We start from the raw sequence: 25,607 nt of genomic DNA, 5'->3' as shown, positions 1-25,607 counted from the left end.
AGGTCAGCAATGCAGGTGTGGTGGAAATTTCACAAAAATGGACTTTACAAGTTAAACGTTAGGTAAAGTAATTTGACTTTATCCAGAAGGTAGAGAATGGGGAGTGGTGCATTGTATAAACATGTGGTATTGAGATTTGTGCAGCATACTGGTACAGAGTACGTGTCGTCGATCTGAAACTCGGCAGGCTCGTCCTCTTTGTAACCCATGCGGGCAGAGAGGAGGTTGAGGAACATCTTCAGCAGGTTCAAATTCTCACCAGTCACGTTAGAAATTTGGAAGATGGGGCAAACCCTAAGAAAGCAAAACAACACATAAGAAGAAAAGCCATCTGCCAGAAAAGCCTGGAGAGAGCACCATGTGGAACACCTTGTTAAGAAATTTCTACAACACGCACACCTTTAGTTTTATTGTGCAGACTGAGATCAATAATGCAGGTGTTTAATCACAGTTAGACAAAATTTCCATTGATATGACCAATAAATATCTTGAGGTTGGTTTATGCAATCATTGTAAAGTATTGCATTAAATAAAAATTTTAAAAACGTGAAGAGTCGGGCATCGTGCATGTGTGTTTGATACCTGAGAACTCACTTAAGAGGCAAGAAAAGGAAACCGACACTGTAGAAGAAAGTTGAATTTGTTTATTCAAGTGAGGCGGGGCTTGTAATGAAACAAACTGAATCAAAATTGAAATTTAAGCTGTCACATGGAATGCGGCACCTCAAAAGGAACAATGAAACCGGCAATGTGGAGTACCAAAAGGGACGAGAATTAAAAGGCTTCTGAAAAGTCTAGAAGATTAATGTCAAAACACTCGTGCCTCAGGGACAAAGCAGCATTATCAACCAATGTGGAGTGAGCCTGGGAAGTTTAATCTGGGATGAATGTGAGCATCTATTATGTCCAGAATTGCCTTTGAGGATATAGTTTTCCATGCTGAATGGCTCACATGAAACGAGCTCTGGAGAATGCAGATTGGGCATGCTCCAGAACCCATTTGTCAGGCTTCGTTACGTTCTCAGACAAGAAATTCAACCTGTATGGATAAGATCGGCAGCAGTTTGTTTGGCGACATGCTGGAAAAGTGTTCTACCCTGAATGTGTGAGGGGTAATGTCTGACATCCAATGTCTGAGTAAATCATTGGAGAATTAAGAACATGAGCAGGTCAGAGTATTTCACCAGAGGTCACCAATGTATGGAATGAACTTTCTGGGAAGGTGGTAGCAGGAAGGACAGCATGTTCAATATGGAAATGGATGTATGTACCTAAAAGCAATGGAGGTTTAAAAAAACAAAAAGGGAGAGACAAAGGAAGAAATGGAAGGTGTCGTGGATGCACATTGTGTTGTAGTTGGAGAGGGTGGGGCGAGGGTAGGGGTGGGAGAGGGAAGGAATGGGGGAGCGAACCAGGCACAGGCACAGGCCTATTAGCCTCATGCTGGAGATTTCCTTGCAAGATAAGGACATTGTAAAGATGTCATTGTGACTGACTGACGAATGTACCATACTCTGTTACAGGGCGTTGGTTATGCTGAAGCAGTGTCTTCACAACGGTCATGCTGGGTGGTTTGCCATCTCTCTCCCCCAGCAGTAGTTTGGGCAGGAATTTGCAATTTGTCCGGGTTGACAGCGATAGGTCACCTACTCTTCACGAAGGACATCGTTCGATCTTTAATGTCCATCAACTAATGTCGACAGATGGAATACCCAGTTTAATATCCATTCAAGGGATGGCACAAACATTGATACCTCACCCTGGCTGCAAAACACCAGTACGACAGTTTATAGCTGGGCCGAGATTCAAAACCAGCTCAGGGTTTGGTGAGTGTGCGTACCTCTAACTAGACCATCCTGCTTGCCCAGACATCATTGTACTCTCACAAAAATCATAAGGACCGTAGTAAGTAACTGGACAAATTATGCAGTCTATGGCATTCAAACCTGCGATCACAACTTCACGAGTCATGTGTACTCAAATAAACCAATCCAAAGGCAATATTGGTTTGCAAACCAAAAACGATTATTTTACAATAAATATGCACTTGCAAGATGAAACTCAAACATATCTGCTTTCATAATCATGATTATCATGATCAAATTACTTTCATTGGAGTTATTGTGACCGTCTTCCATACATCGTTGTACATTTTTATTATATTATTCATTATGCAATACCCATACAAGTTGTGCGTTGTACAGATATTTTTGGCAGACCTCTCGATGTTTCCATGTTTTCTTCCTCAGAAGAATTATAGTTGACATCAGTTCCTCTTTTGCTCTGAAATCTGACAAGCAAGTCGACCAAGGGTGGACCTACTTCATTAATACTGTTGTTACTCTGTTTAGGTCTCCATCTAGGTTCACATTTCGGATGCGATTATTACCCCATTGGACGCGAAGCAAAGTTAAGCAATTGGTTCAAGCCTGTGTCTGTCTGTCTGCAATTGTCAATTTATGATCGAGGAATAACTCAATTTCAATTTAATGTTATATTTAGAACATGAATCAGAAAACAAACCTGCAGTTTAGCAGAACTTTGGCTCTGAATTTGGCCCGATCGCACATGCACAGAGGAGAGAGAATTTTTTTTACTCTGCCTGTCTGGCAGTCAAACAAAATTGATCATCATTCCACACAGGAAACTTACTGTTTTAATGACATCATAAAGGACACAAACAACAGGCAAGAATAACTCATGCAACATGTTAAATAAGGTGGTGTTTAATATGCTGAATCAAAGGTGGAAAACTTCCAGAATTTTTTTTTTCTACAACCTTTTAAAATCTTCATATTATTTCAATTGAATAAAACTTGAACATTGAAGGACACAAATCGCCTTTCTAGCACTTTCAAAACACTTCTGTTTAGCAGTACATGGACAAAAAACCCAGCATTTTACATCATCACGACCAATAAGATATGCCGCTCGTAGACCCCGCCCATGTTCTTGTTGTATTATATTTTTCCTTTAGTTATATTACTATTATTATTTTTATTATTATATTTATCTCAAGACTGAATGGGATAAGGTGTTCTATGAATTCTCCAATCCCATCTGATATCCAATTATCTTAACAGTCTTGTGTTGGCACCATCCAAGTTTCTTTTCCAGCCTCTTACTTAATCACCAAACATCTGCACCATATAAACAATGACTCCACTGTGCTTTTGATTACTTTGATCTTATCTTTCCACCCCATCTCTTTGCATTTCCAGACAATTCATTCGGTTACAAAACGACCAAGCTTCACATATCCCACTGTCCATATCCTTTTCTGTTGCTCTATTCCATGACCCCAATTATTAAAAAATCTTTAACCTCTCCTTGCACTTTATTTTGCATGGTTATTCATTGTCTTGTTTCTTTCTTAATACTGAACACCATTTTCATTTTTTCCTCCATTTGAAGACAAACTTGCATTGCTTCTTTCAAAACCTCATTTCATATATCCTGTGTATCTTCCACTGTGTAACTGCAGAGATCAACGTTATCTGCAAAATCAGAATCTATATTCTTTCTTGCTGGATATCAACGATGCCTCTTTTATGAACTTCCTGATTTAATCTTAAGAGATTCTATATCACCTTATGGGGCTCATAAACTTGCTGCACATTGTCATGGATAACTGAGATGCTGGGGTGAATAAAGGAAAAGCTCAAACAATATTATCCAAACACATTACGATGCCTGTCTTATTAAAATAATTACACCTGTGCATTGCAACCAGTAATAAGCCCTTTGAAATAATAAGCTTACTGAGGGTGGACAACTCAAGGGTGAAAATAAGGAACAAAGGCAAAAGTGGAAGGAACACTCACAGATTTACTTTTACAAAGACTTATCACACAGGATCACCAACAGGTAAAAACGATAGTCAACGAAACCTTATGAATCAAAAATGGTGATTTTACACTCGATGAACTGAGAAAAACGACAGAAACATTATCAAACTAGAAGGGCACTCAGTTGAGCGCATAACTCTACCACGTAATGTCTGATCCACAAGAACAAATCGGGTATAATACATTTTTGAAATATCATGCTACATGCCGTTTTTGGCCCCATCTCTCAATGGTGAAAAATCACTTTAAAAGTTAAATAATTCTCGTATCCAGATCCAGATTCTATCTTCACCAAAACAGAATCAATTCATCGTGGTCACATACCCGACATGTCCACCAAGTATCATCCGAATCGGTCTACAACTTTTTGAGATATCATCATTACATACATATATATATATATATATATATATATATATATATATATATATATATATATATATATATATATATATATATATATATATATATATATATATATATATATATTGTTACGAATTTGGAATTCGATTGAACACAACATTCAGGTTCCTTTAGTCAGCTATGTCGATAAGTGCTTGTTACCTAGATAGCTCACCTTCCATTGTTTAAATGTTCAGAAATTGATTAGATGCGCTGGGAATCGATTTAATAGTTAGGGAACGAACAATGGAGACTTCCCTCCCCCTCTTCTGCGAAGAGCAAGAAGAACCCCACCATCCCGTGACTCATGATGTCAACAACTCCCTCCCACCCGTGGCTGAGCGGGGGATGGAGCACGAGGGCATGAGTCATGAGTCACGCCGGGAGAAGGATAAGAGGAGATCTTTTCTTTTGTTCGGGGGCAAAGTTGGAGAAGGGAGTAGAGAGTAGCCGTTCAACAGACCTTCGGGTCCTGTTTGGCTTGGGTTAGGGTTGAGGCCTTCGGAAGCTTTTTGCTTCGGCTGGCTCAGTGAGCTTCGGCTGAGGCCTGGCTCGGGAGGAGGCTTTTTGCTTTGATGGTTCCATGAGCTTCGGCTTCTGCTTGGCTCGGGAGAGCTTTTTGCTTCAAGCTGCCCTGTTTGGAAGGAGGTTAAGCCGGTCACTCGGCGCGAGCTGCGAGTGGTGGCTTCGTCTTCTTGGTTCGTGGAGCACTTTGTTCTCCATTTTGGTTCCCGGCTTGGTGCGACTCATCGACCTCTTCGTGGAGGTGCTTCCTCGGGAAAGCGACGCATCGACGGGAAGGATCGGCGCCTCGTCTCACCAGCACGTGTTGAGAAGTGCGGGAGGATTCACGGGAGCTCGGGAAGGATCGCAGCTCTCGGCGATTGGATCCAGCTCGCTCTCGCTGGAGCCCGGGTCCGAGCAACTTGAAAACCACACAAGGTGGAGAGGATCGAGATAGGTTCTGAGTTTCAGCTCACCTGTCCTCCGAGCTGGAGCTCGTTATTAAAGGCCTCTGCCACCATTTCTTGGGTGGGTACATATGTCCGTGGGCCCGTCTAATAAGTAGGAAATTGTTGAGTGCTTTGTGTCCTGTAAAAGTTTGCATTGCATTTCGTATAGATGGTTGTAGTTCTTTTGCTGCTTGCATAATTGCAAACGTGTTTTGCCTTGTTTAATTGCATACGTGCTTTATTATAATAAATGTCCTGCGTGAATGTAAACCTGTTCGTTGCGTCCATTCCCTCATTGAACTGCCCCATCTTGCACTCGGAATATAGTTGTTTTTTTTAAAATAGCCGGTAAAGTGATCGGGTCCAACGGGACTGCACGATAATACCCCGCTCGGTTATCCCAAAAGGAAGCGAGCTGCTTAAGCGGCTCGTTTCCAAGCGGTCCCGTTAAGGTACAATCTCTCGGTAACCTACCCTCGCGAATAATTAGGTAAATCGAAGATTTGGCGATCGGACCCTGTAGCGCGGATAGAGTGTGGACAAGGTTATGGTGTGGTTGAAAACACACCCGTGGCTGGTTTCCGGCGTTGATCCGGAAATCCGCGACTGGATTGTCCGTTCGGTGGGCGAAGCGACCGCCATTGGTTAGACGCCATTGTTCGCACGCCGTCGGGCGGGAAATCTACAATATATATATGTGTGTGTGTGTGTGTGTGTGTGTGTGTGTGTGTGTGTGTGTGTGTGTGTGTGTGTGTGTGTGTGTGTGTGTGTGTGTGTGTGTGTGTGTGTGTGCACACACACACTGATGAGCAAAACCATTATGACTACCTGCCTAATATGCTGTTGGTCCTCTATGTGCCACCAAAACAGCGCCGACCCGCCGAGGCATGGACTCCACAAGACCCCTGAAGGTGTCCTGTGGTATATGGCACCAAAATATTAGCAGCAGATCCTTTAAGTCCTGTAAGATACGAGGTGGAACCACCATGGAATCGGACTTGTCAATCCAGCACATCCCACAGATGCTCAATCGGATTGAGATCTGGAGAATTTGGAGGCCATGGCAATACCGTAAACATTTCATCATGTTCCTCAAAACATTCCCGAACAATGTGTGCAGTGTGGCAGGGCACATTATCCTGCTGAAAGAGGCCACTGCCATCAGGAAATACCATTGCCATGAAGGGGTGTACTTGGTCTGCAACGATATTTAGGTAGGTGAAACGTGTCAAATTGACGTCCACATGAATGGCCGGACCCAGAGTTTCCCAGCAGAACATTGCCCAGAGCATCACACTCCCTCCACCGGCTTGTGGTCTTCCCACAGTGCATCCTGGTGCCATCACTTCCCCAGGTAAACGGCGCACACGAACACGACCATCCACGTGATCTAAAAGAAAACGGGACTCATCGGACCAGGCGACCTTCTTCCACTGGCTCCAAGGTCCAGTTCTGACGCTCGCGTGCCCATTGTAGGTGCTTTTGACGGTGGACAGGGGTCATCATGGGCACTCTGACCAGTCTGCGCTACGCAGCCCCATACGCAGCAGGGTGCGATGCACTGTGGTTTGTGACATTCCTCCCGTGACCACCATTAAAATTTTCTGTGACTTGTGCCATAGTAGACCTTCTGTCGGTTCGGACCAGACGGGATAGCGTTCGCCCTTGGGCGCCCAACACCCTGTCGCTGGTTTGTGGTTCGTCTCTCCTCGGACCACTGTCGGTAGGCACTCACCACTGCTGACCGGGAGCACCCACAAGCCTTGCTGTTTAAGAGATGCTCTGACCCAGTCGTCTGGCCATAACAATTTGGCCCTTGTCAAAGTCACTCAGGTCTTCACTCCTGCCCATTTTTCCTGCATCCAACACATCACCTTCAAGAACTGACTGTTCACTTGCTGCTTAATATATCCCACCCCTTGACAGGTGCCATTGTAACAAGATAATCAATGTTATTCTCTTCACCTGTCAGCGATCATAATGTTTTGGCTCATCAGTGTGTGTTTGTGTATATATATATATATATATATATATATATATATATATATATATATATATATATATATATATATATATATATATATATATATATATATATATATATATATATATATATATATATATATATATGTATATATATATGTATATATATATATATATATATATATATATATATATATATATATATATATATATATATATATATATATATATATATATATATATATATATATATATATATATATATATATATATATATATATATTGTTACGAATCTGGAAACCATGCGCACTCAACATTCAGGTCCCAAAGATCGTTATGCCGGTAAGTCCGTGTGAGATAGGTCCCTTTCCTTTTTGTCTCATGGGAGACTCGAAAATGTGCATTGTGACGTCTTTAGTTAGGTTATTACATCAGCAATCTACATCGCATACATCTACCATCCCATCTGTGCGACCCAACCAGCCCATCACGCTCCATCCCCACAGACGAACTCCTCTGGTACGACGATTTTCTCAGGGCAGATCCTGTTACTCTCTGAGCGAGCGAGACATCGAGGAATATTCGGGGAAGGGTGCGGCCGTAGGCCAATGAGGGACGGACAGCAATATGATTCTCGCCAAGGCCCCGCCCCGTGTGGGAGGAGATATAGCCCCCGAGCAGTGCCAGAAGAGGGGTGGAAAAACGGGAGTGGTGTGGACTGAAGGTTGTGTGTCGTTGTCGCGAAGAGTTCGGTGGACAAGTTCTGTGGACAGGAGTGGAGTGGACGAAAGGAGCCGTGGTTGTTGTTTTGCACTTGTCAGTGGCTGCACGGAGAAGGCAGTTTGGTCGGCACGTGGACGGATCGGAATTCAAGTGCCCCGACGATTCGCCACGCGGGTACCGTCCCGAACCACGAGCCTGGCACGAGCTCCCGGACCGTGCCCTGACGACCATTAGCCACCAGGTGCCGCATTTCTGAGAACGCTTCCCTGCGATGGCAGGTACTCTTTTACTCTGACCTCCAGCTCGTCTGTCCTCACGGCTGTGAGGGGGACAATAAAATCCTGGTTTGTGTGTGCGTCTGAGTGTGTTGGGGCCATCTTTTAAGTAGGAATTGTTTTAGTGTTTTTATTTGCATCATTGTAAATATTCCTTGTTTAAATATTCGCTTTAAGTCTCGCTTCTCTTGTCTTTTATTTATTGTAAATAAATTATTAGAAATGTTCCCAGCTCATTTTCGTCCTTTCTTTATTTGGTCCAGCATGGTCCAGGTTTGAGTTCAGACGGGGTTTCATCCCCGGTAATCGGTTTAACATAGCTGGGACGCCCTGGGCATCTCACTTGGTTCGTCTCACTTAATAAAAAAGTATGAAAGACAACTGAAGTTGCAAGAACTCCCTGTAATTATGTAGGAGTTTCTTATGCTGATGCTGAAATGAAATATAGGAGCTTCTAATACTTTTAGCTAGACAATAGTCTGGAGGCAGTAATGTAGGGATTGACAAGTGATGGCAATACTGTTAGCTACTCTCTGAACCATCATCATCCCTATCATGTTTAAAACCTGTTAAGACTGTAGTTTATCATCACTACATTGCTTTTTTTTAATTCAGCATAAAATTTTTATTCACTTGTGCAAACTCTCCTTCGGAGAATACTTGGAAGTACACTTGGACGATTTTTTAAATTTGAGATTACATTCCGATTCTGAACTTTCTCGATTCCGATTCTTCACCAACATCTAATCAATTCTTCCATGTCAAACACCCAACCTGCTCAACTAGTTTCGTCCGAATCCATATAACTTTTTGAGATATCCTGCACACAGACAAACAGGAGTGAAAACATAACCACCATCCATCTTCAGTGGCAGAGGGAATAAAGAGAAATAACTTAAGCATAAAATTTATGTTCATGAGTAAATAAAATCAGTGGCATGATTTACAGTATTCGATAAAGAGAACCTGATTATATTATATAAATCATACCAAAGAAGTAAAAGTTCAAATTAAATGAACCCAAACCACCGGGCAAATTATAATTTTTTCCAATTAGATTACAAAAAATTGAAACCAGTTTTCCCAGGCAGTGTATTAGGCAACAGACAACCACTCCTCAATCGCTCCAGACTTTTTTTATTTTCTGTTCATAAATATGCCGTGATATATTTGCTGTTAAGAAATGTGACGATTTTGGAATTTCACAATACTCTGTACATACATAATAGGCTAATGCTGTCTGTCGGATCCTGGAAGGAGAAGTCCGACTCACATGCACCATAGTTCGTGAATTAATCTGCTCATTTTCTTCACAATTGGAAACGAGATGGAGGAAAACGGACTTGTCTGTTTTGTAAAGAACGACAGGAGAAGCTTTTGATATAATTTGCTGAACCAACGAATGGATTTACAATGGACGAAGTGAGATGAGGCATAGTAGGGATCGACTACGGAGACTTGGAACTGTTACAGGCGGGTAATCAGCTCTGGAGAATTTAGGGTTCGATTCTCGGTTCCGATGGAGGGATTGGATTTTAACCGGGTAATCGATTCTTTCGCCCAAGCCTACTTGGATGTATGACAGACTGTAGCCTGAAAGAATGATAGGCCTCATGTTTAATAACCAGAAATTTCAGGTCATTGTCGCAACTATAGAATCTATCACTATCAATCAAAATTGTGGGTGGCAGAGGGGCACTGGCCCCCTCACCACCCACTTTCGGCACCTTAGAACACCACATACAATTTAATGCAAAGGTGGTGGAATGTTTACTTCAAAGTTGTGTTCTAGTGACGTCTTAAGACTTTTTAAATGAATAATTCAGGGGGGGGGGGGGGTTGGGAATTTTTTGCACCTTATCCTCAGCACATTTGTTAAAATATATTTTTTGATCATCACTGAGACGTCATCTCTCACCCTGAATATAATTTTCAAAACAAGTATTAATAACTTCAAACAGATGCTGAGTCCTTTTCTCATTTATACAGATCACCAAACGTGTACTAAAATAAAGGAGATAATAAACAAGATGCTGATCCTCCTCACCCCACCCCTCCCCTACAACCGCAAATTATGTGATATATCACATGTCTAGCCACATGCGACTTCAGATTTTGCCAGTTAATTCACTTTGAGAGTATTACAACTTCCCTTGACAAAATGCAGCACAGTTATAACCTCACTACGAATGAGACATTGGAGCCTATTGGTTCAGGACAATGAGAATTATGCTCATCATCAAAAGTCCACCCACAATGCATGAGCTTTAGTTGGACTGAAGCAAATACAAAAACCAAAAGGTCAAAGAAAAACAAACTCCAAAACGAGCTACAGTGGTGAGAAAAAGTTTCTGAACCCATTAGAGTTTTTTGTATTTCTGCATAAATTTCACCTAAAATGTGATCAGATCTTCATCTAAGTCCTAAAAATAGATGAAGCGAACCTGATTAAACAAATAGCACACAAACAACAACAACAACAAAAAAATCTCGTTTTCCATTTATTTATTGAGCAAAATGATCCAACATTCAAAATTTTTGTCGGAAAAAGTATGTCACATTAACATCGACAATTAAAAATGCTAAATGATTATCTGGGTGCTTAGTGAGATGACTACCTCTCAGATGTGAAGTTTGTTGCTGTCACAACCACATCATCAGTAGACTGCACCAGCACTGGGATCTTCCGACAGCCTGGAGACTTCAGTAACCTTTGAAGATGCCTCAGTGTTTCTGGACAATGAGACAAAACATTAAAAGTGAATCATGGTTTTGAACATTTTGATTTTTTAAACAGCCAACATGGATTTGCAAACATAAATATGTTTCAAATTCAGAAGAGGATAGGGTACAGTGACCTTTACAATTAAAATGCTCAGTGTAACTCTTGGTAAAGTGCAGACTGACACCACATATAGACCAGACCAGTCAGAGAAGGCAGATTACCTATAACTAGCAATGAACCCATCGCTTAGCTGATGGTAGTTGAACAACATAACTTGATTATTGTGACGGTTATCAACTCGGGGAGGACTATGTGCACTCGACCCCCCCCCCACCCTCACAGCCCCCAGGACGAATAAAAGCACACACACATAGAAGTACAGCAATGATGTCAGTATTATGTTTTGAAATAAAGTAAATCAAACTCGTGATAACTATCTGTTGTGCGTGTGAGCAGAATAATGGTCTGTTTTCCTTTCCCCCTCTATATCTTTCTATCTCTTCCATTTATCACTATTCTCGTTAATTCAACTAACAAACACGTTCACTCGATTGCTTGCCAGCTGCGGCAGAGCAACAACGACAATCACAGGGTGGTAGAGGCAGAGACAGGAGCTGCGAGAAAAGACTTGCAGACTCCATCCCCTCACCTCCCTTTAACAAGACATGAATGGAGCATGACAAAGCCAATGAGAAGTTACCAGCACGAGAGAGGAGAGTTCGGCATTGCCAGGACAAATAAGGATAGAGCGCAGTAATATATCTATCTCTCTCACACACACACACACACACACACACACACACACACACACACACACACACACACACACACACACACACACACACACACACACACACACACACACACACAATTTCAAGGGCCTGTTCTCCAGCGAGATTTTCCCACCCTCAGCTTCAGTCTGCCAGAATGCAGTTTCACATCTTGCTCACCTCCCACCTCATGGCTTTGTCATTTTACATGCATTTACCTCATCTTTCCTCAGACAACACTTCTTCCTCTTCACATTTCTCAGTTCACTTTCTCTGTGACTGCCTCATCATGACACGGTTCCAGCACAAAAGCTTGGCCACACTGCCTCCCGAACTCCAAACCCCTCATATTGAAGCTGAACAAGCCTTCCCGGAGCCATGCAGAACATCACGTAGGTCGGATGAGGCTCCGGCAGTGACACCAGAGGATCGGGGTTCTGCAGCCGGAGGGGTGTGCAAAGAGCTGATTCGGGGGCCTCAGCTAATGTGACCAAATGTTCTCTGGGGCACGTCTCAACAACCCATTTTTTCTCTTTTGACCCTCTTATTTCTTCACCCCTCTTCTCTGTGCCTTTCTTCAGGTGTATTTTTTTCTTCCTTTTTTGTAATACAATGTCAAGGCTTATATGAGAGCTAACAAACAGAATGTACAAGGGGAGCAAGAGACAAGAGGAGTGGGAGAGGGAAGGAAAAAACAGCAGGGAACAGAGACGAGACATGAGGAGATCTGTGGGAGGGAAAGGGATCAGGCGGGGTACACAGGAGAAACAAGATGGACACCACAGGGACTTTCAGGTCCTTACACGACAGGGACATCCATGTATTTTGGTGAGGAAAAAAGAAAGTTTGAGTATCAAATTTGGAGGGTTATGATGTAAATATTACATACAAGTTTTATTTGGCTGATACTTTTTATGATCTGAAAAGGTTGCCTCCAATTTGGAATCAGACAGGCCACCCTCTTTCTGCGAAGTGTACATACAAGTCTTTCATTGAACAGTTCTATGTCAGTAAAGAGGTGGAATTACAAAGCTTCTCATCACTATCTCGACCAGTCAGTTCTTTAAAAAAAATAAAAATAAAAAAAAAATAAAAAATAAAAAATAAAAAAAAACTTGTTCTGCGATGCACCATACTCTTTACAGAGTATTAATGCTGCAGAAGCAGTTTCTCAAGAAGGGTTATGCTGATTGGTTTTCTGCTGCCTGCCCAGCAATCGGTTGCACAAATTTGGAAAGCAGGGAGTTTGAAGGAGGTGGGTTTGGGGTGGATTAGTGGCGATAGAAAAGATTGTGGTTTTGGATGGGGGAGGATAAGAGGTGGTGATGAACAGCTGTTTTGAAGACCTGGAGGGAAGAGTGGGATTGAAAGTGTGGGAATTTGTTCCAAAGGCAGGAAAAGAGAGGAATGAAAGAGTGAAGATGAGCAGCGATTCTTGATTTTGGTAGTTTTACCGGAAGGAGGTTGCTGGCAGATCTTGATTGCCTTGCGGAAAAATATGGGGGGGGGGTGGGCATATCGCAGACAGAACAAGAGGGGCGAGGCCGGAGAGGAGACGGTAGAAGAAAGAAAGACCACCGACCTGCCTGCAGTGAGAGAGTGAGAGGCCCAAAAACTCAGCCTTATCGCATGAGATACCAATGATCCAAAATGCCTTGGTTTCCACAGCGTGAAGCCGAGAAAGGTGAGAGGCTATATCCACTGCCACTGATATCAACTCAGGCTGGGAATTCTTCCAAAGAAAATGGCTCTCCATGCAAAAGATTCATCCCATCTCGTCTTCAATTATCTTACCCATCCTCCTGCTCTTGGTTCTCTGAATCTTGTGGTGAGTCTATTGCTTTAAAACAACTTGCATTCTCTTCCTGGAAGGCAAATCCTTCTGACCGAAGGCGACCTCACATCATTCCACATAGACTGCAACAGGTGTGTGTCTAACCTCAGGAAAGCCAGAACACAACATTTTTCAAATCTCATGTTCCTCAAACCTATCTCCTTCCTCCAAATCCTGGTGGTGTCGAGTTAAGTCTGTTTCTGGTGTATGTTCCCCCTCCAAGCCCTCCCTTACCTCAAATAGCACCACAACAGGTTCCGCTCGTGAGAAGGCTGAATGTCTTAATTCCGTGTTCGCTTCAAAATCCTGTGTCCATAACCTCTCCCTCAATGTACCCATCCTTTGCAGTCATATCCAATTGATCATGAATTGTGTCTTTTGCACTTGTAAAGGGGGAAAAGTTTTTGGCAACCCTCCACTCTGACTCTGCAACTGGACTGGAAGGCATCAGCTCATGTGTCCTAAAAACCTGCTCTGCTTGCTCTTGCTCTTCCTCCCACTGCCTTATTCACCCTATCATTTACCATAGGTAATCTTCTTTCTGCTTGGAAATCAGCCAACATCACAGCATTACATAAAAAGGTGCAAAAATAGATCCTCTTAAAACTCAATTGACCAGCTCAATAGCCCAATTGGCATACTTCCAATCATGAGCAAGGTCATGCAATCCATCATTGCAGTTGACATAAAATCATTCCTTTTCTCCAACAGCCTCACCTCAGATCAAATCAGATTCAGAGCTGGTCACTCCACCTTGGACATGCGACTTCTACTCCCCCAACAATGGTGGAGGCCCTCAATATCAGACATGAGATCAGGGTGATCTCTCTGGACATATCTTGAGCTCTTGATACAGTCTGGCATCCTTCCTTGGCATTCCAAACTGTCGACCTATGGAATCCAGGCCAACTCCACTCTTGGACTACTGACTTCCTCCACTTGAGTAAAAATGTGTGGCTCTCATCGGATCCCTTTCATCACCTCTCCGTCAAAGCTGGAGCACCCGCAAGGCAGTGCCTTCGGACCCATATTATTCCTAATCTTCATCAGTGATTGCACTGACTCTGGAAAATCCTCCAGCTCTTTGCTGATGACTCCACTCTATGCCATGACATCTTTCATCCTTCTGACAGACAGGCAGGCAGCAGCCTCTCCCCTTTCCTCAGACCTTGACAAAAATCACAAACTTTTCAAACACAATTTTGCTTATGTATCCATATTGTCCACCCTTTGTGTTCTCCCTTAACCCTGATCGTAACCTGCGTCCCTCGTTTGTCCATCTCCATGGACTTTCTCCCTCCGCCCTACTGTTGCTCTGTTCCCTTTGTTGTGAGGTGTCCTTATTTGTTCAGTCATCGCTCTTCCATGAGCCTCAAACATGTATAAAATAACAATCATAATAATAATTTTTAAAAACAATGCCTCAACATTCACGGCATTTTTCAGGAACGTATCCCCCGCGAATGTCAGGGTCCGACAGTATTTAAAATTTTATTCCAGAAACAAACCCAGCATTAATTTTAGTAATTCGCACACTTATTCGCAAAAAAAAGATTATGAATTAATTTTTTGTTCTCAGGGATCAGACATTACGTCGTTTTTTTAATGCATTTTTTTAAGTTCCTTCTTATGAAACGATGAATAATACACCACTGTAAAAGCTGAGCCTAGTACTAGAAGTAACACCGTAATGATGTCCCAGACGCAATGCCATCTTAATAAACCCGTCATCCCGATGCCGAGCATCTCATGTGTTCATCATAACACCATCTGATCATCATACTCGTGGACACTTCAGAAATGGAATTCGAATTTTTTTTTTAAAATTTGCCAAAACTGAAGGAAAAAAACAGCAGAAGAAGCAAAACCTTGCTTTGGATGGATATGCATTCCTGGATTGTAAGGACTAAGTGCAAAAGACATGACATTTCAGTGTTGGATCCAGTAACGTATTTGTGCCCACCTCCTCTCTGGGTATATTAGATTTGAATTTATTCAAAAAATTTCAACATAGAACCACATTACAATCATTTATTGGGAGGGGGGAGGGGCACGGAATACACCTGCAGTTTTCATTTTGTGAGGCAGCACCGCTTCTCAAAGTCTAATCAGCTGGTTCATGTCACCTACCCAACTCATCCACCATGTTTTGCCATAATCAGTCCACAACTTTTTGAAATATCATGCCAGGTATCAATTTTTACCATCTCTCATATCAAGTGGAGAATCACTTCCAAAATTTTAAATTTCTCGTATCCAGATCCAAATCTTCACCAAAATCAAATCAATTTGTCCTTGTCACACACCCAACACGTCCACCAAATTTTGTCCGAATCGGTAAATTTTTTTGAGATATCGTGTCTGTGTATTTGAGATATCTGTGTATCATTTTGTCATATCACTCAATGGAGAAAAATCATTTGAAAAAATTTTCAGATCCGGATCTTCACGAAAATCTAATCATTCCATCCTTGTCACACACCCAAATTGTCCACCAAATTTTGTCTATCAGTCCACAACTTTTTAAGATATCCTGTTCACAGAGACAGACAGACAAACAAACAGCGATGAAAAAATAACCCCCACACACCTTTGGTGGCAGAGGTAAAAATTAAGCACCATAAAATATAGAAAATCAATGAAAATCATGGCACATGACAAATTTAACTCGGTCTACATATTGTTGTGGAAATGGCTATGCTTAGAATCGGGCAGTTATTTCCTCAGAATGAATGTCCAGCATAAAAGTAAAGTAATTAATTGTAATATTACATATGCATCGCTTCTATGTCTAGACGACGTCGACCAATCCCCAAGTCTGTATCCAAAATCATTAATCCTTTTGACCCCTATTTTACCATTCTGTCCTCTGTAATCTTTCCTAAATGTCTTATTTTAGCATTCGCTAGGCCTTGAGGCACAAGTATTGGTAGAAAACGTAGCAAAGCTTTCATAAACGGCATGGTTTACCTCAGGGCTTTGGCGTGAGGCCAAACAGAGAGCTTACTCCACCCACTTGGCCGAGCAGTGGCCAATGATAGGGAATGTCGAGGACATGGCAAGTCGTTTGTGACGCAGGGTTCCGAGGATATAAAAGGTGGGGGCAACTCAGAAAGGGGGAGGAGATGCCGAGGGAGCAAAGCACAGAAGGCCGCTCAGACTGTTCGTGCTTTGCCGAAGCCACACGCCCATCCAGCGGGCCCCACCTCCTCTCAGGCATCACAGCGCGCAGACCAGAGAGCTGATTTGCCAGATGCGAACTCTGTTCCTGGTCATGGCTCACAATCTCCACCAGCCCTGCCGTGTTTGCTGGAACACTCTTTTGTCTTGTCATTCGCACTTTTGTCTGTCTACCAAGGAGTGTCTGAGGCCTTCAGGCATAGGTTAATTCAGGAGTCCCATTCGTCATTGATTTCATGAGCGTGTATGTCAGTTGTGGGCTAACGGGTTTACATCATTGATGGTTACCGATTGCTTCCTTTTGTTTTCCTCTCCGTGCGCCATTATCCTATTAGTACACGGGTTCCCAACCGGGGGGAAATTTGGGTGTTTCAGGGGGAAATTCTAGAAATTATCAGAAAATAATTTCCAGTAATAGCCTTCTGTTCTTCTCTTCTCAGGAGTACCCGTTTCCTGAACTTTACCCGCTTTCATTCTTATGTTTTATTTTCTTTCTTCTATTTTTAGTTTGTTATTTTCTATTACATGTCTTAATATGATCTCTCTTGTTCTTTTCAGGTCCGCAAGTGATCATGTCGAAAAACGGATATATTCAGAAGCATATATAGACTTCGGTTTTACGTTCGTTGTGAATAACGGGGAACATCTGCCACAATGTGTCATCTGCACAAAGACCTTGGGGAATGGTAGCATGAAGCCATTCCAGATGAAGCAACACCTTCAAGGATGCCATCCCGAACTACAGAACAAGGATCGTGAATACTTCAAGCTGAAACAAAATTATCTGAAGAAGATGAGACTGGACTCAACTGGAACGTTTCGTCAGCAAACGGACGCTATTGTGAAAGCGTCATACAAGTCTCGTACAAGATTGCGAGGGAGAAGAAACCACACACAATTGGTGAAACATTGGTGAAGCCCTGTATGCTGCAGTGCATGAATTTGGTCCTTGGTGAGGCTGCCCACAAGATGACCCAGATTTCCCTTTCAAACAACACCATTCGGTCATGGATCAATGATATGGCTGAGAGCATCAAGAACCAAGTTGTTCAGAAGGTTCGAGGGTCACAGTTTTTTTCGATTCAACTCGACGAAATCGACAGATGTTGCGAATCTGTCCCAGCTGTTGGTCTTTGTTCGTTATACCACCGAAAAAGGAATTGCAGAAGAATTCCTCTTCTGCAAACCTCTCCAGACCACGACCAAAGCTCAAGATGTGATGGACCTTATCAATGACTTTTTCGAAGACAGCAACATCAGCTGGGAGTCTCTGGTTGGGGTGTGCACGGATGGTGCCCCAGCCATGCTCGGCTCTCGATCGGGGTTCGTCACGCTCGTCAAGCAAAAGAATCCGGCAGTGGAATCGACACACTGTCTGATCCACAAAGAGGCGCTTGCTTCGAGAACTCTCCCCAAGAACTTCAAGCAGCATCTCGAGACTGTCATCAAAGTCGTCAACTTTATCAAGGGTTCCGCTCTGAACACTCGGCTGTTCCGTCGGCTCTGTGAAGGCATGGAAGCCGACCACGAATCGTTGCCGTTTCATACTCAGGTGAGGTGGCTCTCAAAGGGAAACATGTTGCAGCGAGTCCTGGAATTGTTTGATGAGGTGGTAGCCTTCCTTCGGGCCCAAGAGAATGTTGTGCTTCTGGAGGCGTTGAAGGGTGAGTTTTTCCGTGTGCGGCTGTCCTACTTGTCCGATATTTTCAGTGCATTGAACGAGCTCAACAGGAAACTGCAGGGCAAAGGGACCAACATTCTTTTTCAGTCGGACAAGATCAGAGCTTTCGTGGCTAAACTGGAACTGTGGAAGAAAAGAGCGGGGAGTGGAAGTTTTTCCTCATTCCTCGCTCTGAACGAATGTGTGGAGGATATGGAGGATGGTCTGCCTGATCCAAGAGCCGAGGATATCAAACAACACCTCGAAGGCTTGGAGGAAGAATTCAAGTATTACTTCCCGGGGATCACAAACGAGAGCAACGAGAACAAGCTTATCAGAGACCCATTTCAGAGGAACGTTGATGATGTGCCAGAAGCGTGGCAGGAAGAGTTCCTGGACTTGAAAAACGACTCTACAGCGAAGGATGCCTTCCAGAATATGGAACTGGAAGAGTTTTGGACCCAAGTCCGAGGAACCTACCCGCTTCTTGCGACCAATGCTCTGCGGATATTGGTCCAGTTTTCTTCCACCTACCTGTGTGAGACAGGATTTTCGGCACTGGTACACCTCAAAACAAAGGCACGCAACAAGTTGGAGGTGGAGGCGGATCTTCGCTGTGCGCTCTCCATAACTCCCCCAGACATTGAAGGACTCGTGAACGGCAAACAATGCCAGAAGTCACACTAAAATGCTGTGTTCTTATTCAATACAATTTAATGTTAGCTGTGTTAGTGCATTTGAAAAATAAATTAGTAAATAGTCTCAGTGTGTTTTAACTGTTCTTTTTCTCATACACATGAAGGGGGAAATCTGGATGGTTGAATTGGGTGCAGGGGGAAATGACAGAAAAAAGGTTGGGAACCACTGTATTAGTAAATACACCTAGTCTCGGGGGTGAATTCTGGCTGTTGTGGTCTTCACTGTTGATTGCGGAAAGGCCAGTTGAATTGGGTGCAGGGGGAAATGACAGAAAAAAGGTTGGGAACCACTGTATTAGTAAATACACCTAGTCTCGGGGGTGAATTCTGGCTGTTGTGGTCTTCACTGTTGATTGCGGAAAGGCCAGTTGAGGGGATCAATTGGCTGCTGTATAAAGCACCACTCATCACAGGTGTGTTTGGCCTCATTGGACAAGACGGTGGTGCTTAATTAACATCGTGCTTGGCTGGTTTGTCGATCCCACTGGTACGGTAGTGGAAGTGGAAAGGCCCACAATCCAACCCGTGATTGCTGATCCACCTGATCGCTATGGTGGTGTTGATATCACTCACTGGACTCGCACCAGGCAACCGGACGACTACAACAATATCATAAGGATTTTGAAGTATCGTTTTTTTTATTATTTTTAAGTTTCAAATGGAAATTTGAGAGTATTGGCATTCTTTTTTGCCCAGGTAGAGAATTCCAAAGCTGGCTGGTGACAAACTTGAATGATAATAAGCCCTTTCACCCATGGAAGCAGTTCTGTATTATTGGAATGCCGATTATTGCAAAAATGGTTTTGACCGAGAACATCTTGTTTTAAATCATTAGTGCATAAATTATGTAGTATTTTGAACATGTGGATTAAACAAAGTTAATGAACATGAGAAACAGTATCCACTTTCAGCTAAATGTAAACCACATACACACTATTCTTACCTAAAATAAATGTCGCAATTTGATTTTGGCAAACCTGAATACAAGATCATACATAAAGATGTAGAATAAGACCAAAAGGTTGCCAAATAATCAAAATGTGGTTGAATAAGAGCAGAACTCAGTATTTTGTTGTTTTTTTGCATGTAAATAAAAACAATATCTGCAGATATATTTCAACTTTGCCATAGATTTCTGAGTAATAAAACATAAATTAATCTCTCCATCATTGAGACTTTGGTCTAGTAGTACACAGAGACTATAAACAGAGGTCAGAGGTTACAAGATTTGGCCTCTACATTGAACACAAGATTTGATTACGATTATTATTAAGCTCACATTGTGGACAAAATATAACACACACAGTTTCACCAAAATGAAGAAATAATCTGTGGTCCTCAAATCAAGAGCACACAAAATCAATCTCACTGGAAATCTTGTGCTCTACTTTGGCAATACTTTTTTCTAGAAATCAATGGAGTAGCAGAATCCACATACAATAATAAATTACTACAAACTACATTTTCAATGTCAGGAGAGAAGTAGCTGTTGATAAATTATTTCTAAAACCAGACCGGAATTTCGACAACAAATTCTTTCCATTCCAAATACCGGAGTAACTAGTCATAGATCACTCTTTCTAGGACCTTTCAACAGGTACTAAGAATAGAAGTTTAGGTCGATAATTAACAACACAATGAAAACTATCATTCTTATGTATAGGCACACCACTTGCATTCTTTAAAAAAAAAAGTTGTGGAACACAACCCGAATAAATTGAAGCATACATTTAAATAGTTAAGGGGTTTAACAATGTCATCAGTGTTATCTTTTTAAAAAATGACTTACAAATTATTTTTTTTAAACTCCTTAAATAAAAAAAGGATTCTCGTCCACAATTACACCATTTTTGATTAACGGTGTGGGTAAAGAAGTGGCTGGCAAGATGGATTGGAGGGACACACATTCACCTCTAAGCTGTCTAGCCTTGGTTTGAATCCCAACCCAGCTATAAACTGTCATCTCGGTGTTTCAGTCAGGGTGATTCATCAGTGTGTGTGTGCAGTCCCTCAGATGGACATTAAACTGGGCATCCTGTCTGATAGTATTTGGTGGACATTACAGACCCCTTGCTCTCTTTCATGAAAAGTAGTCAAGGTATCGCCAGCACCCTGAAGAAATTCCAAATTTGTGCAACAACCGATTGCTGGGCAGGCAGCAGAAAACCAATCAGCATAACCCTTCTTGAGAAACTGCTTCTGCAGCATTAATACTCTGTAAAGAGTATGGTGCATCGCAGAACAAGTTTTTTTTTTAAAGAACTGACTGGTCCAGATTGTGATGAGAAGCTTTGTAATTCCACCTCTTTACTGACATAGAACTGTTCAATGAAAGACTTGTATGTACACTTCGCAGAAGAGGGTGGCCTGTCTGATTCCAAATTGGAGGCAACCTTTTCAGATCATAAAAAGTATCAGCCAAATAAAACTTGTATGTAATATTTACATCATAACCCTCCAAATTTGATACTCAAACTTTCTTTTTTCCTCACCAAAATACATGGATTTAAATACTTCACACAATTTCTTACTGTCATCTTGATATTTCTCGATACATTAAAAAAATACTGTTTTATCTTCCCTGCAAGAGCACAGCACATGGAAGAGCAAGGTTAAATTGATAGTGGGGTAGCAGGGCACCAATTGAGCACAACCATAAAGGTAATACACAAATAGGAAAGGAAAAGGGAGGGGGGGAAAGAAAGAGACAGAGGCAGAGACAGAGGCAGAGACAGAGGCAGAGACAGAGGCAGAGACAGAGGCAGAGACAGAGGCAGAGACAGAGGCAGAGACAGAGGCAGAGACAGAGGCAGAGGCAGAGACAGAGGCAGAGACAGAGGCAGAGACAGAGGCAGAGACAGAGGCAGAGACAGAGGCAGAGACAGAGGCAGAGACAGAGGCAGAGACAGAGGCAGAGACAGAGGCAGAGACAGAGGCAGAGGCAGAGACAGAGGCAGAGACAGAGGCAGAGACAGAGGCAGAGACAGAGGCAGAGACAGAGGCAGAGACAGAGGCAGAGACAGAGGCAGAGACAGAGGCAGAGACAGAGGCAGAGGCAGAGGCAGAGGCAGAGACAGAGGCAGAGACAGAGGCAGAGACAGAGGCAGAGACAGAGGCAGAGGCAGAGGCAGAGGCAGAGACAGAGGCAGAGACAGAGGCAGAGACAGAGGCAGAGACAGAGGCAGAGACAGAGGCAGAGGCAGAGGCAGAGGCAGAGGCAGAGGCAGAGACAGAGGCAGAGGCAGAGACAGAGGCAGAGACAGAGGCAGAGACAGAGGCAGAGACAGAGGCAGAGACAGAGGCAGAGACAGAGGCAGAGACAGAGGCAGAGGCAGAGACAGAGACAGAGGCAGAGGCAGAGACAGAGGCAGAGACAGAGGCAGAGACAGAGACAGAGGCAGAGGCAGAGGCAGAGACAGAGGCAGAGACAGAGGCAGAGACAGAGGCAGAGACAGAGGCAGAGGCAGAGGCAGAGGCAGAGGCAGAGGCAGAGGCAGAGGCAGAGACAGAGGCAGAGACAGAGGCAGAGACAGAGGCAGAGACAGAGGCAGAGACAGAGGCAGAGAAAGAGGCAGAGAAAGAGGCAGAGAAAGAAACACACTGAAATCAGCAAGTAAGAGGGTTGGGTGAGGAAGGGTCAATGGGGTGGTAATAAAAACATGGGTCAAGATTGGGGATGACGTGAAGTCGTGGTGCACTGCCTGCTTGTAGGCCATTGAGGGAAGTTGAGGGAAGTTGAGGGAAGAGTGGGAAAGAACAGCCTCAGGAAAGTGGTTCCACAGAGGAACAAAGGAGCTGAGGTGTGAAGTCAACTTAGATTTTGGATGTTTAACTCAGAGAGGGTTACTGAAGGAAAATGTGCATCCTGGAGCAACTGTGGATTAGGATCAAAGGACAGAGCAAAGGGAGTAATATCAGAGAAGAGGTGGGAGACAACGCACCACTGATTTGCTTGTGATGGGAAAACAACAGAACTTGTGCTTCAGTTTCATTTTAGGAGATTCCAATAATGTTGAGAGCTTTAGATTCCAGTGAATGTAGAGACAAAGATGTGATGCTGGGGTGCCAGTCAATATGGGAGAGCAGCACTCCACTGAGATACAGACAAAGGCCTTGTAGACAGTGAGTAGCTCTGATTTTCCAAGGAAAGACTTGGATTGATGAAGGCAGATTGAAGAGAGAGGGCAGATTGAAGTCTTTACCAGTTGCCCTGTGTGAACAGCCATGTTCTGTGTTTTTGAGGTTGCTTCCTTATAATAGTCAGAGATATGAACCATGACAAGAAAGTGATCAGAGGAACCAAAAGGGGCAGATGAGGACCAAGAGACATTATGGAAAATTAGTCATTACTAGGTCCAAGGAAGGATGATGTACCAGTAGGAGAAATCCGGATTGGAAGATTTACAGATTGGGTCAAACCTACAGAATCATGGAAGGCTTTTGCTGCAATGCCATGGCTGGTTGTTGCTGATCCAATACGCATCCAGCTGGCATAGAGACAGTTCATGTCACCACAAATCATAAACAGAGATGGGATGGGTGCTTACAAGTTAATTCATGTGAAAGGAAATATATGTATACGGAGAGTCATCATTATTGGGTGAACAGTATGCAACACATTCAAACATTATGTGGTTGCGGAGAGATAAATACAGCCAGTAGGTATTTTAGAAGGCTTGGCAGGATTATAAGGACAATGGACAATGAGCAATGGAGTTCTTGACATACACAGCAACTCCACCTCTAGGACAGTGTCAAAGGGCCTCTAGGGCTTGTCAAAGCAGTGAAAAGAATAGCCAGTGAGAGACAGAGGAGAATCAAAAACATCATGTGAAAGAAAAGTTTGTTACAGCAACATTTACAAGTCATAGCTATACATACAGTCGGTGTTTTTCAAATCTTCCATTTTCTTCTGAATTGCATTTGTCAGCTCATAATAATAATAATAATAATAATAATAATATCTGCTTTTAAATTATGCTCTTTTTAGTACTGTACAACACTTAAAATATGAATTAAAATTTAACATATTAAAATACATAGCCTCCACTTAAACTTCACCAGTATCAACACAAACATAATGTTAGTAATCTTCGTAATTAATAGACAATATTCATCTCTATTTCCACCTTGTTTAAAACTTCTGAATAACATTAACAATTATTTTATAAATCATTTTTTAAAGCTCACTCGTAATCAATCCATACCTGTTTCAAAGGAGCAACTCCATCTAAAACCAGAAGAAATTTACTTCTAAATTATTCATTACATCCTAAATATCACTCACATGTTCTTTATCAAACCGGTCTCAATTTTACACCTCCCTCACAAAGTGGTCTTTATTGCAAGTTTTGAAAGGTCTTAATTTTACTATATTATATTGTGAATAAAAAACAGCAATCCAATAAATCATACTGTGGTTATAGCTAAGACAGGAATTCCAAAATTGCATTGGTATTGGCACACAGATGCCCAACTCCTTTCAAAAATTATAGTGCGGAGTCTTTCATGTCCAAATGTTAACAGAATAGACATCTAGTTAACTGTCCGATGAAACTGTACTGTACTCTGTGGTGGAACACCATGCCCGCAAAGCTTCGGCACAACAGATTGTCGGCATATCCTTCTTTGTAGGCAAAAATCAAACCAAGTCCAGGCAACTCAAAAGAAGTAGACATTGCCTCTGCACTATCCTGTCAGCCCAATGGCAAAAATACCTCTCCACTTCCACATAGAAACAGCTCAAAGTTGAAAAAGAAACTTGGTGGTTGCAGGCATTTTTGAGTAACTTTTTCAGTAAAAGATTTTCAGTTACAATCAAAACAAGTTCAAATTGCGAACATACCCCGTGGGAGTTCATTCGTACAGCTCTCAGGTGAGCGATAGCACGGACGACAGATAGTTTTGAAATTTGGTAAGATTTTCATCGCATCAGAAAAAGAACCCAGAACACCTCACAAGAGTGAAGCTACTTTCATATCATCAATTGCGACTTAATTTTGCATTGGGCATCGCCCAGCGCATTAAAAAAAAAACAATTGAAATAATAATTTAAAGAAAATAGGCCGAAAGGGCCAGAATAGCACTTTGGGCTCAGTTAATGCCTGCACATGTGTCTAGTATATGCCTGTCAATTTTCATCGAATTCTGTTCACGAATAATGGAGAAATAGACATTCAAATGAACTGTACACAAGAAAAGAGAGAACGCGAGCGGCACTTAGACTCCGTGGGGTCTTCCACCCCATGGGGTAAAAAGAAGAAAAAGAAAATAAACCCATGCAAATTAGACTTTTTTTGTTCCCCACAATGGTCATGTTGAAATGCTTAGCGATTGGTAAGTTTTACCTTTATACCAAGACATTGCTCAGAAACAGGATCAGTTGCACTTAAAACTTAAAATCACCAACATAATCAGCATCCAAATTGAGTCACCTAAAACTTGTTTTATGGAAATTTATTTACGAGTTGGATGCGTTGCATATATTCTCAAATAATTCTCAGTTTCACAAAATGTGAGCAAATTGTAGTGGTGTACAGTAATACCACCAGATTAA

The 25,607-nt window shown here is 42.4% G+C and overlaps 1 protein-coding gene across 5 annotated transcripts in view; it reads right to left on the bottom strand.

Moving 5' to 3' along the window:
* Positions 1 to 25,607, bottom strand: part of GTPBP1 (GTP binding protein 1) — a 127,468-nt gene that overhangs the window by 43,839 nt on the left and 58,022 nt on the right. For all 5 annotated transcript variants that reach the window (XM_085887097.1, XM_085887087.1, XM_085887099.1 and 2 more), the window contains 2 exons: positions 10,803 to 10,917; positions 150 to 294 (listed from right to left, as the gene is read on the bottom strand). In XM_085887097.1, the coding sequence (XP_085743223.1) occupies positions 150 to 294; positions 10,803 to 10,917 (260 nt within the window). The remainder of the gene's footprint in view (positions 1 to 149; positions 295 to 10,802; positions 10,918 to 25,607) is intronic.

The sequence above is a fragment of the Eptatretus burgeri genome, chromosome 1, assembly GCF_056783735.1.
Source record: "Eptatretus burgeri isolate ZD-2024b chromosome 1, Ebu_testis_v1, whole genome shotgun sequence".
Lineage (NCBI taxonomy): Eukaryota > Metazoa > Chordata > Myxini > Myxiniformes > Myxinidae > Eptatretus > Eptatretus burgeri.
Note: the sequence above shows the minus strand (reverse complement) of the source record. Positions and strands in the feature narration are given on the sequence as shown.